General features: G+C 32.3%; 1 protein-coding gene across 1 annotated transcript; it reads left to right on the forward strand.

The window, feature by feature from the left end:
* The first annotated feature begins 1,561 nt into the window (after window positions 1-1,561).
* On the forward strand, window positions 1,562-3,241 carry LOC121799345 (dof zinc finger protein DOF5.1-like). Its single transcript, XM_042198680.1, has 2 exons — window positions 1,562-1,783; window positions 2,004-3,241. Exons 1-2 carry the CDS (start codon window positions 1,733-1,735, stop codon window positions 2,922-2,924), a joined length of 972 nt encoding a protein of 323 aa, XP_042054614.1. The 5' UTR covers window positions 1,562-1,732; the 3' UTR covers window positions 2,925-3,241.
* The last annotated feature ends 10,429 nt before the right edge of the window (window positions 3,242-13,670 follow it).

The following is a 13,670-nucleotide window of genomic DNA, read 5'->3' on the forward strand; positions in this document are numbered from 1 at the left end:
AGGTAGGGTGGCAACTTATATAGATTCACTTTATATCTTGACGCTTACTGAAATTATTTTTGACACCAAAAAAAAACAAAAAAAAGAAGGAAAGAAAACGACATGCGTATCATCATTTTTCTTGTATAGCAATTATATTTTGTACTTGCGAATGCCAATAATGGAGCTATAATTGAAACCAAGAATGAAGTTTCGCAATTCATTGTCCTTTTATTCTTTTTATTTTGCGTTAGCACTCTTTTCTACTTTTTGTCTACTCAAATTTACCAAACCGTAGTGGTATATGTTTTCCCTTTATAAGAATGATACTCCTACTAGGGTAAAATATTCCAACACCACGCCCTTCTTATCATCTTACTATGTAATCTTAATAGATAGATATATAAATAAACTGGACCAAATAAATATTTTCCATCCAAATACAACAATGATGATGTGTCGCTTAAGTCTAACTTAATTTACATTTTTGGGACTATATGTGAAAGGGATAAATTCGTTGCTTGTGAAAATATATAGAAGAATGATAAACATGATGATCGTTTAGGGAAATATAATATTGTAGAAACATTCTCATTCTCGAAAAGCGAGCCTTTCTAGTTAAAATCTTTTTCAAATTTCGAGAATGAATCCGATTCTCTCCTATAATCCACTGTTTAACGGAATTCACTTTTTAAAATCCATCCACTGTCCGCTAAATTCTTTTAATTTATTTTGCAAAATTATGTGTTTAATTTTGTCCAACCTAACCGTTAACCAGGAAAAATAAAGCTAAATCTGCAAGAGTATAGGTATAAAATTCATGTGGAGAAGTGAGAACATAATTTCAACATTTTCACTAGAACAAACTTGAAGTTGAATCTAATAGCAATTGTAACTATTCTCTCTTTTTGCAACAAGAATTAATGTGAGAATTTGTGCTCACACACATTACTATATAGATACATTACATTTATGTGTATGTAGAAATGGTGGTGTATGTGTATCATCATGTGATTAGTAGTCCCATGCAAGAAAAGAAAAGGGGTAGAGATGGGAAAGAGAGTGGGGGTGGGGAAGCATAACAGAAACCCCAGCCTTGAAAAAAGTTTATCTTGGTCGGAAATAACACTGTTTATTTCAAACCCCCAAGACTGACCTTTTCTCCTTTTTAATTCTATTTTCAAATTTTTATATACATTACTTTTACCTAGAGATATGTTAAATAAATTCCGAGAGAAAGTAACACTAGAATTTAGCCACAAAGAATGGTTTGCTTAATGCTTGTGTCAAACTAAATATAGTCTTAATTAGTGTGTTAATGCTGGGAACCCACACTCTCAATCAATACATTCTCCTCCCTCTCTAAATTATTTAATTATTTAGCATAAAAGAAATCTCCACTTTTTCCATGCAATCACAGCAATGTCTCCACACAAAAGAAGCTTAAAGGCTAAGTAATTAAGAAACTGAAACCCTAAAAAGCAATAAAACAAAACTAGACAGAGTGAAAACAAATTAGTACCTCTCTCCCTCACTCCTCTCTTTGTGTGTATATATATACATGCATAAAGCCCCTCGCTTTATTTTAGCATCTATATTCTCATTCTTCCTTTATTATTCTTTCTTTCTCTCTTTCCCTTTCCCCTCTCTCTCTCTCTCTCCCCCTTTGGCCTAACCCTCCAGTTGATGTGATTCTCCACTACACCTCCAAAACCAAGCAACCTTTACAAAAGAGAAAGAAAGATCAAGAACCATGGTTTTTTCTTCAATTCCTGCTTATCTTGATCCATCCCACTGGAATCAGGTAAGGTGTTTTTTTTTTAATTTTCCCTCTCTTTGATATCTTATGCTTCCATGGTTGAGCTTCTTTGCTCAAAAAGCAACAATTCAAAAGACATATTCCCATCCTCCTTTTTTCCTACCTCTTTAATTTTATTTTGAATATACTACCACTGTGTTTTTTTTTCTTTGCTTTCTCTCTCCCCTCTTTCTCTTTTCATTTAATTCCATACAATTTTTTGCAGCAACACAATCATCAAATAATTGGAAGCAGCAGCGCCAACCCTCTGGTCCCACCTCCGCCTCCTCCGCCTCAGCCGCATGGAGGAGGCGGCTCGATCCGGCCGGGCTCGATGGCGGAGCGAGCTCGAATGGCCAACATACCGATGCCGGAAACATCCCTAAAATGCCCTCGCTGCGAATCCACAAACACAAAGTTCTGCTACTTCAACAACTACAGCCTCTCTCAGCCGCGCCACTTCTGCAAGACCTGCCGCCGATACTGGACCCGCGGCGGCGCTCTTCGCAACGTCCCAGTCGGCGGCGGCTGTCGGAGAAACAAACGCAGCAAGTCCTCCAGCTCCAAATCCCCAGCCAGCAGTGAGAGGCAGACCAACAACCCCAGCACCACAAGCACAGCCTCAACCAACAGCGCCACCTCTAATATGTTAGGCCTAACGCCGCCGCTTCCGCCGCTCCGCTTAATGTCCCCTCTGGGCCAGTTCACCGATAACTTCACCGCCGATATGGGGCTAAATAATTACAGCGGAATAGCAGCTTCCACAGCCGGAACAAGTGAGATGAATTTCCACGGCGGCGGTGGAGTAGCCTCTCTTTTATCAGGTGAAGGCGGCGGTGGCATTGAGCCGTGGCGGATGCAGCAGGTTCAGCAATTTCCCTTTTTGGGGGGTCTGGATGCATCATCCCAAGGTTTCTACCAGTTCCACGGCGGCGAACCGGGGTTTCTAGGAGGCGGCGAGGAGAGGCCGAAACTGTCTAGCCCAATGCTAAGTCAGCGGCAACCGCCGGTGAAAATGGAGGATAGCTCAGAGCATAACCTAAATAGGCAAATATTGGGCGGAAATGAGCAGTGGAATGCGCCGCCGCCGGCTAATTGGACGGACCTTTCCAACTTCAGCTCTTCTTCTACAAGAAATCCCTTGTAGAAAGACACATCTGCAAATTATATGGGAGGAGATGATGATGATGATGATGATGCCAATGATCAAAACCCTAGAATTGGTAGGTTTGTTTGTTCTCTTCAACTCAATTTGCAGCCTAAAACATATCTCTATGTGTATCTACTCTCTTTCTCTCTTTCTCAATAAGTGTGTGCTGCCTGAGAATGTTTTAGACAAACTGTGGAGAATTATATGTGAGATTTATTGTAGCTTGTGTTACATTTGGAGATGTAATGTTTTCAGGATGTGAAATCTGATCTAATTTCGGGTTGATATAATATATGACATGTTTCACATTTCCACCCATTTTTGTTAGGTGACCTTATTTTACCCATGCAAATTTTTTATATATATTGTTCACATGGGAATTATAAAATATTTGAAGTATGATCTCTTTCTAATATCTTGATTAAAATAATCCTGGCATATTCTCGATCATTAATGCATAAGCACTAGTATGTTAATTTGCCACCCTCCCTATTTATTGGTGCCTTTATCAAGCGCGTATGTGTATTGTAAATTGTGATTTGTATCCCTACCTAGCTAGATCTAATGTTTCTGAAGTATTTTCTTATCTTCATATATATGTTCTTTCAACAAATTAATTCCGTTGGTTTTTTCTTTGCATCATTTGACGTTCTTTAAAATTAATAAGAGTTAATAAATGGTCTGTTTATAATGTTTTGAGACGGGTTTCAATTTGTGTAATAAGATCTTTGAGAAATATTCATTTCAATCGTAGCTAGCGCAATACATTTAGACCCAATACTTCATTAACTCTAATTCAGCAATTTAATTTCCAGATTTGTAATACAATGTATTTCATTTTATTAGTTTTAAGAAAATTAGACATCACTCTTTGTATGCGAGTGAATAAATAGTGCACGTGGTAAATTAGAATAAAGTAATATTAATACTTTATGAATAATTGTTATAAGAGATAATTTAATCACCCTAATATAGTTTTTTCTTATTTTTTTCTCATCAATTAATTAATTTATAATTAAAAATTATAAAAGGAGTTAAGGGTACATATATATGAATTACAGTATATAATTTGATGTAGTTGCTATGAGGGAAACGAAGCCAACCAAATACAGAAACTCAATTTTCTAACTCTCGTTTATTAAATTATAAAGGCTACCATTCAAACTAATTATAAAGTCTGTATAAAAGGAACAAAACTTCTATTAGTAATTAGAATTGTTAAGGGAATATAATTATATTCAAACTCAACTTCGAATCATAATTGAAAAAAGGCTGCAAATAAATTTAATCCCTTAATTATAGGGATAGAATTTGACACAAACAAAATCACTGATATTAAATCCAAAACTAGAATATAACCAATCGATAAACTCTTATTGTAAGTCTTCATATTCATCTCAAGAGGCCTAACACTTGCACAAAATTGAGTACAGGTTAAGATTCCAAAATATTTTTATTGAGACACCTAAATAGTGAGACTTGTGTTTTAAGAATACGATCAAAAGATCAATTTTTACAGGTCCCATTTCTCCTACTAAATAAACAAAATAATAGTAGTATAAGTTTGGTAAGAAATCTCAAGCTCCGATGCTGTATATCCTAGTGGTCACCTCTATAATATTCCCAACTATTGGCTTTTGATTGATTCCTGAAGAGAGCATCAGTATATCTACCTAGAGGTTAGTTCTTCATGTCCCCAAGAAAATTCTCATAGCCCAAAATGTAAGTACTCCCTCCGTCCCACTTTAGAAATCCTGGTTGAGTTCGGCACGAGTTTTAAGAAATGTAAAGGAAAGTTGGTGAAAAAAGATAGTGGAATGTGGACCCTACTTTTTTATATTAGTTTTATAATAAAATGTTAGTGGAAAAAAGTTAGTGGAATGTGGGGTCTATTACCATTTATAGAATATTCCAACTGGTACTCCTAAAGTGGGACACCAAAAAATAGTAAACCGGGACTCCTAAAATGAGACGGAGGGAGTATTAAGTAGTACTCTCCCTCTGTTCCATTAGTGTTGGCACATTTCTTTTACGCCCTCGTTTTGAAAAATATATATAAATAGTTAAAGTGAAAGAGAAAGTAAAGTAAGAAATAGAATAATGTAAAGAAGAGTCTTCACTTCTCTCTTATTTTACTCTCTCTCCACTTTTAACTATTTATTTTAATTTTTTTAAAACGAGTGCGAAAAAGAAATGTGCCAACACTAATGGAACATATGGAGTAGTATACTTATTTGCATTCCTTTTCTTGAATGAGCAACATATATTATTACTTACTTACACACACACATTATATATAGAGATGGATAAAAATTCCTCGAGTTTACACAATGATTTCTCAATAATGGTGATGTAGGGGAATGCTTTTTCGTTACTGCACTAGCACTATTTCATGAGTTTGGATGAAATATTAAGGCAGTGGAGTGAAGAGATTGGGCACAAGTCTCAATAGGAATTGTCCAAATTTGAAGTAGTAGTAATTTGATACAGGATATCGTATCATTCCTTCCAATTCCCAAACCTCAAAAAAGCGTTCAACAATTGCAGAAACCAAAGTTTCTAATAAGAGAGAGAGTAAAGAAATCTCGAAAGTCGGTCCCCAAGAATCACGTAAAGACTGAACAACATTAGCGGGAGCCAAAGATGAACACTACTAATAAAATTTTTAATATCTTGTCCCACATCGACTTGGTAATGATCCTAATTCACCTATAAAAGTATGAATAACCTTCCTCCTTATAAGACCTTTTAAGGAGTGAGTGACTCATTTCTAATATGGTATCAAAGCGGACCTAAGTTGATGATGGAATCTATCTCTTTATCTCTTCTCTTGCCTACCCTACCCACGTGATGGAAGTCCGATGTGTCATTCCCTGGACCCTACCCACGTGATGGAAGTCCGATGTGTCATTCCGGACCCTACCCACGTGATGGAAGTCCGATGTGTCATTCCGGCCCACACGTGAGGGGGCGTGTTAAAATTCTTAATATCTTGTCCCACATCGTTAGTGACCCATTTCTAATAACTACAACTCGAACAATTTTAATGCACGCCATATCATATTATTAGTAGCACCCATTCCAATTAATTTCCTTTTATACCAAAACAATCTCTCTCTTAGCTAGGTTTTTCTTAATTAAGGACGTTTCTTTTTGCTGTTTCTCAAGGGATGTAAAACAGATTAAATGAACTTTAATATACATAGTATAGTTAATAAAGTGTTTCATAAAACAAATAATAAATTAATAAGAGTATTTCATTGTGTAATTTATACATTAAGAATTAATATATAGGTAGATTATTATATAAATACATGCAGATGTTCAGATAAGTCCATGTATGTGTTAAATACTCCTAAGAAGTTAATAGATATATAAATTATGTCACATATTTTAGGCTTTATAGGGGTACATAATACTTCATAGTAGTGTCATTTATTAATTCTTGCTACCCAAAAATTAATCAAACTTACTTTTGCATTAGCCATTTATTTAATTTAAATTAAAGAAGCAATAACTATTGGATATACAATTTCCTAATATTCAGCAAATTGGATATTCCGTCTTTTAGTATGCCATCAAATACATACACAAACTTCGTTACAACACATGGCAGATAATTATTAATTAGAGACAGCATATGATTAACAAGTTCAATGTCAAAATTGTATATGACAACTTAACAAATAGGTCTCGACATAAATTGTTTTACTTTAATAAAGAAATTTGCATATGACATCAAAAGTTATACATTTATCACAAAATTTAAGCTGACAATATATAAATCTTGTCTAATAAGATAATCATGAGATGACATCTTTCGAATGTGATAAGAGAGTGACTATAATTTCTATATTTTGGTAGAAAAGTGTATTGCTAAACTTTTTGTTAACTTCCTTTTGTCTACTTAAGAATAGTCACAAATTTAAAGTTTCAAAATATTTTCGCAGTGTAATTGCCACAGATTCACAACCAATCTCAGCTTTTCAGAAAGTGAAATGATGCACAATTATATACTTTTATACTAGTATCTTAAAAATTTGGCGGCTAAATTGAAATGAAATTGGTTGTGTAGCTGGAAAGCTAGGGGATAATACTACTAAGTTAAATTATGATAGTTTGATTGTTGTGTAGTTTAGAGTACTAAAGCAGTTCTTAAGGTAACACTACTAAGTTAAATTATGATAGTTTGATTGTTGAAATTATACATATAGTTAATCTAGTGATATTTAAAGTTTAAACTTATGAGTATTGAAATTGAATAGGTGTAGGTAAAGTGATGAGTGAGGGTTGTAGTACAAGGAGTTGTAGGCAAGGAATCTTTGGTAGTATTTCACTTTTGTAAGAATCAAGGCAAGCCCGCTGCTGCCTACCATTTTCGAATAAAGTTACTAATCTCATACTATCTCTCAACCCCACTCACCTCAACCTCTATATTAATCAAACTAGTATTTACACCCGAGATATGCACGGGACATAAGACTTTCACGTAATGAATTCAAAATATAATAAATATATAGAAAATAAGAATTCAAAAAAGCAATGTGAAGATTTAAAAAAATAGAAATGTACTTATCTTGTCTTACTCTAAATGAAGAATTTACTATTCCCTAATGAATGAAACAATTATGCAATTCTAATTTATAATCCAAGTGGAGTAAAAATAATAAAACTAATGACAAAAACAAGATGTGTGACTAATGATCAAAGAATATGAGTTAATTAGAATAAGATATAAAATAAAGGAAATATGTGTGAGTAAAGATGTTTATTGACAGTGTTATGCATGTCATTAATCCAAATAAAAGGTAAATTAATATATAAATTTAATAGCTTAATTTTGAAAAAAATTGAAAAACATATATGAAATATTAAACATACCCACATTAAATATATGAATAATGTAAATCATAAAAATTTAAAACTTCTTTGAGAAGTCAAGTTAGAAAATTCGTATTGCCCAATAATCACATTTTAGTTGACTATTTATTTCTTCTGTTTAATTTCAGAATATCGCATAACTTGATATACATGACCAGAGGCTAAATGGATTTTTTATACTGGAAAGAAATAAATTTCTTACCTCCCGCCACATATACGTATAAAAAGTAAATTATCACTTAAAACAACGATAATATTTTATGCATCTTGTTTGTTTTGAATAATGTGACAATTTACACTACTCTTTATGTTAAGAAGTACAAACTTGTAAGTTAGATTTAATTTTAAATATATATAATTTCATCTTATTCCGTAGTTTAATCTATAAACTTAGTAGTATTTTTTATAAATTAGAGGTAAATTAATATATAAGAATTAAAAACTTTAATGGAGTAAATATAGAATGAAAATTGTAAACATTACATATTTGTTCGTTTAGCTCGTGAATTAATTCGGAAAAAAGTATTGCAATAAAGGATTAAATCTCAATTTTAACTTAAATAACTGGAAGACAAACTAAACTCTCTAGCACAATTCAAATTTTAACCCAAATATAAGGCTAATTAATATATAAATTTATTAACTTAATTATAAAAAAAATTAATGGTAGTGCACTATTTAATGTGTTTTAGCATTTTATTGGACCATTATTTGTCTAATTATTTTGCCTTCAAAAAATATTTTTAGATAAAAGACACTTCATCTTTTTATTTTCCCTCCAAAAAGGGTATCAAAGTCTTTTAATCAAACTTGCACTTTAGATTATGATAGATATAGTAAGTAGTAGATATAATATTGCTCCATCCCCCCCTCTCTCTCACGTAGTAATATGTAGATTGATGGAGAGATTAATTAAGTAATGATGATATTAATACATGTTGTTAGTTAGTATAATTGTATCAAATATCGATCGACTAATTAAATTAATGCAAGAGTAATATATTATTAAAATTGGGGCATTCATCTTTCTCTTCCAGCTGGAGATTGAATCCCAGAATATCCTAGCACTGATTTTGTGTAGATTGAAGATTTGCAGCTTTATAACTTTTACAACGTTTCTTCTTATAAATATACAGAAAAAGGGATACAGTGTATATATAATTGCATTAAAGTGGAAGAAATTGATCAAATTATATTACTATAACATGTGTCCCCGGAATCTGATTCCGTCTTCGTTCCCACCAAAATTTGCCTGCCCCCACCTCTCTTCTTTCTCCTTCAATATTTATCTGTGTTTAATTATTATAAATATACATAAAAGCTGCATTTCTTCTTGCCATCGAATCTATTTTTCACAATCTTAGATTCCCATGTACATATTATATATACTAATTCCATTTTGTAGTACTGGTCTGTTGTGGATTGATGATATTATATACTACATACTCCATATTTTAGGGTTTGGCGATTCAAACATACAACTTGAATGCCCATTAGTTTGAATTATTGTGAATCGTCTCGCGCGACTGCTTTTAAATGGTAAAACTGAAAAGATTCTGATGATAACCCCAATAAATTACATATCCAATTATATATTCAATCCTATGTATTTTCTTTTTTAATTGATACCAAAGCTTAATAAAGATGATATCAACTATAGTATTTTTATTTATCTGCTTTGTTGTCCCTAAACACACATGAATTCAATGGGGGCAAATAGCCTTATTTGGGTAACCATAATTTTGTCCTCTTCATTTTTCATTGTTGATGTGCGCGCATATTCCTCATATTCAATTTTTGTGGTTTATACCTGTAGATTAATTTATAAGTATATTTCAGATTTTTATATTTTCTAAAGAATAATCATTTTTGAATCTGAAGTTTGGGGGCGTGAACGAGTACTGTTTGGCGCAGAAACAATGGACAATTCCACTAGCTAGAAATACACACAACACACGCTCATCTTCTAAATTCATTCACCATATTCTGTCTTTTCCTCCTTTCATTCTCTCAATCTCCATCATAATCTTTTTTTGGTTGATTTTCTGTGTTGATAGTATTTAATCAAAGGCAAAAGCTATATAGACTTTGTTGAAAGGCACCCTATGTTTGAAGAATCCTATGTTCAATCTTCTCATAATTTCTTTCCTATTAGTGAGCAAAATTTGAAATTAAGTATTGACTATTATACCTCTAGCCTAATTTCTGCATAGTTAGACCAACTGGCCGTAGATAAACTCAAAATCAAAAAATAGTTTTTACTTTTTACTATATATACATGCCTTCAAATTTATCCATATTTATAAAGAGAACAACCAAGTTTATTTTTAAAAAATAATAGATATAAAAGAAACGTATGCATACACAAACACACGTAGTATATTGTTTTCCACACATTTTACAAAATTAATTTAATGAATAATTTGAGACATTTGCCTTTTGTAGTGGGTTGTCGTTTTGTCCATCAGAAACAAAAAATAGAGAATTGATTGGGGCATACATAATGTAATTGGTGCTCATTTTTATATCACAAGAAACGAGTGATAATGTATAGACCACTTATAGGTTAGTGGTTGAATTTGATTTGGTGGTCTTCCTCAATCACCATGCATGCATGCACCATTGCGTGAACAACCACTTTCGTTTCTTTTTCTGGAATACATTACAATTATCCATATTTTTATTCGGATAATTGTCACTTCACTTCTTAAAAATAATTGATACCATCTTTTTCCTTGCAATATGGCTCTTGTTAGAGCATTATTGGATTTTTTATTTATAAATATAAATTACTAAGATGCATCTTCATTCGGATATAAATTTGTTAATCTACCAACCCTGTTATTCGGCTGTTAAGAAATGCAAAAAGGCAATTATATATATATATCCCTTTATTTTGGTTGGGGACTTAGGTCATTGCCTTAGGATGTGTATTCTTCTTCAACCCTATTTTTGATTTTATGTTGATGTGATTGGTGGGTTAATTTATGCCTCAATTATTTATCAATTTTTGTTATTGTAAGAAAAAAAAGAATGAAGTCACTTTTTCACAGGGTTTTCCTTGAGAGATGACCCATGTTGAGATTGTAATTGATGATTGAATATTTAATTTTGCACACTTTCAATTAGATAGTTAATTTAACTGTTATATCTCTTTTTTATTTCTCTTAAATAGAAACGAGGAATTTTTATTTTTATTTAGATATCTAGTGTATTTTTATTTTTATGTTTTGAAAGGGAGGCGAGCTATTAGGAAAACATTGATTTCTCCCTTTTTCCTTTTGCATTTCTATCTGCTTTGTGCAAGTGGTGACGTTGTAATTGGATAGGGCAGATCATATCATATATACATGAATTAGATTCTTTTTTGGTCCAGGAAAAAGAGGAAAGTTTGAAATGTCAATTTATTGAGGGAATCAAATTTAGATTTGAATATAAATAATGGAGTGGAAACTTAGACATACGAAACTATGATTGAAGTCACGGCACTAATTGTCAAGTAAAGCACGTTAATATTTTCTTTGAGTATATATATAGAAAATTTCCTAGACACTTCCATTGTAATTATACTTGTATGTGTATAGGTAAGGTTAAAAAAGCATATATGCATGGGAAAGACAAAGAAAAAGCAACAAAGCCCATTGTTTCGTTCTTTGTCGGAGAACCATGCTAAGTCTATTATAATCAAAGCTAGAAAACTGCGTTTCAAAGCAAACAAGACAAATAATCTTCTTTGTTATTACAAATTACAAGTTCACCTTAAAACTCACAAAAACAAATTATACTAGTAAGTACTCCTACTATATATATTTCTTTTACACCAAATTAAACTTGGTAATTGGTATGCATGTATAAAAACACTGCACGCATATATTTTAATATATATCCTCACGAAAATTCCAATATATATACCCTAGTATTTCCCATGTTAATTGGGTAAGACGCAATTTTAACAAAACAGTGATTTAATTTATAAAAAAACACACATTTGATGGGTGAGATTCAATTCTGCGAAATTAGTAGCGCAAGATGAGATTCCCATGATGAATAAGTGCAACTTTATGAAATGATGTCGATGAGCACTGACGATTAAATAAAATTAGCAATCGAGAATCGTGAGAAGGAATAGCGATTTTGATATATGGGCTTTCCTTAACAACAAAGGACGACAGACGCCACACCTTTTTTGACAAATCATTTTCAGGTGGAAAAGTGTAGATTACTTCCATTACTCAACGACACCTAACCTAACATATATACTTACCAAATCAAGTAAGCTTGTTTCTCTTCCTTCTTCGTTAAGTCCAAATTAAAACTTTTATTTTTGGAATTCTAACCAAAATATTTTCAATTCTTTAATTTGTATGAGGTGATGAGTTTAATTGATTTCATTTGTATGTTGAAATTTATTTAACTAGGTTTTTTAATCTTTATCAACAACCTTTGTTTAAAAAGATAAATCTTAGTAATTCATACAAAACCCTTATGAGATGGAGTATTTAGTTTTAAGTTTTTAGTGCCCAACCCAAATAGTCGCACGAGTGGGGCTGAAATTTGCATAGTAGTATAATATTTAAGGACAAAATTCTCCACAACAACTCCCTTAATTAGATGCTCCACTCTTGGAGTGATTAGCTAGAGAGTATATAAATATAATCCTTTTTGATATTCCGACACACTACTTAAATGTAACTTAGCCTAGGACACTGTTGTTTTAGTGTTAATGGTAGTTTCAAACTACTTAAATGTAATCCTTTTGATATTCCGACACACTATTTAAATGTAACTTAGCCTGGGACACTGTTGTTTTAGTGTTAGTGGTAGTTTCAAACTACGTAAATGTAATCCTTTTGATATTCCGACACACTACTTAAATGTAACTTAGCCTGGGACACTGTTGTTTTAGTGTTAGTGGTAGTTTCAAACTACTTAAATGTAATCCTTTTGATATTCCTACACACTACTTAAATGTAACTTAGCCTGGGACACTGCTGTTTTAGTGCTAGTGGTAGTTTCAAACTACTTAAATGTAATCCTTTTAATATTCCGACACAGTACTTAAATGTAACTTAGCCTGTAACACTGCTGTTTTAATGTTAGTGGTAGTTTCAAACTACGTAAATGTAATCCTTTTGATATTCCGACACACTATTTAAATGTAACTTAGCCTGGGACACTACTGTTTTAGTGGTAGTTTCAAACTACTTAAATGTAATCCTTTTGATATTCCTACACACTACTTAAATGTAACTTAGCTTGGGACACTGCTGTTTTAGTGCTAGTGGTAGTTTCAAACTACTTAAATGTAATCCTTTTGATATTCCGACACACTACTTAAATGTAACTTAGCCTGGGACACTGCTGTTTCGGTGTTAGTGGTAGTTTCAAACTTTGTGTTCTTAGTTCTTACAAGCAATCTCATTCAATTTACTAATTTCTGAACTTAAGGATTAAAAATGAAAATCTAACCATAACATTTTTGCAATTGGGCCGAAGAACATATTTCTTCAATCTCTTTTAAACTAAAAAAAACACACTCAAAATATCATTTATTTACGGTGCGGAATGAAAAGTTTTATTGTTTCCATTTATTTCTAAAATTTCTTAATGAGTGGAATGCGTTCATTCCGTTGCAATTTTTTAGGGAAATGTCTGTGTTACTCTGATACGATCCCATATCTTAGGAAATCCCAATTATTTAAATTATCTTTTGATTCGTCGTATCTTTCCATTGTATGTTTAGATATTTGTTTCTTGTTTGATAAGTTGGGGGAGTAGTATTCTAGTATTATAAATAGGAGAGAGTGTTATCATTTAATCAATGAATGAATGAATGAAATCATTATTTGCGCCTACTTGTTG

This window comes from Salvia splendens, chromosome 1 (genome assembly GCF_004379255.2).
Source record: "Salvia splendens isolate huo1 chromosome 1, SspV2, whole genome shotgun sequence".
Taxonomy (NCBI): Eukaryota; Viridiplantae; Streptophyta; class Magnoliopsida; order Lamiales; family Lamiaceae; genus Salvia; species Salvia splendens.

Coding starts and splice junctions, on each gene's coding strand:
- LOC121799345 (XM_042198680.1), top strand. CDS start 1,733: ATGGTTTTTTCTTCAATTCCTGCTTATCTTGATCCATCCCACTGGAAT. Junction 1,784..2,003: donor ATCCATCCCACTGGAATCAG/GTAAGGTGTTTT, acceptor AATTTTTTGCAG/CAACACAATCATCAAATAAT.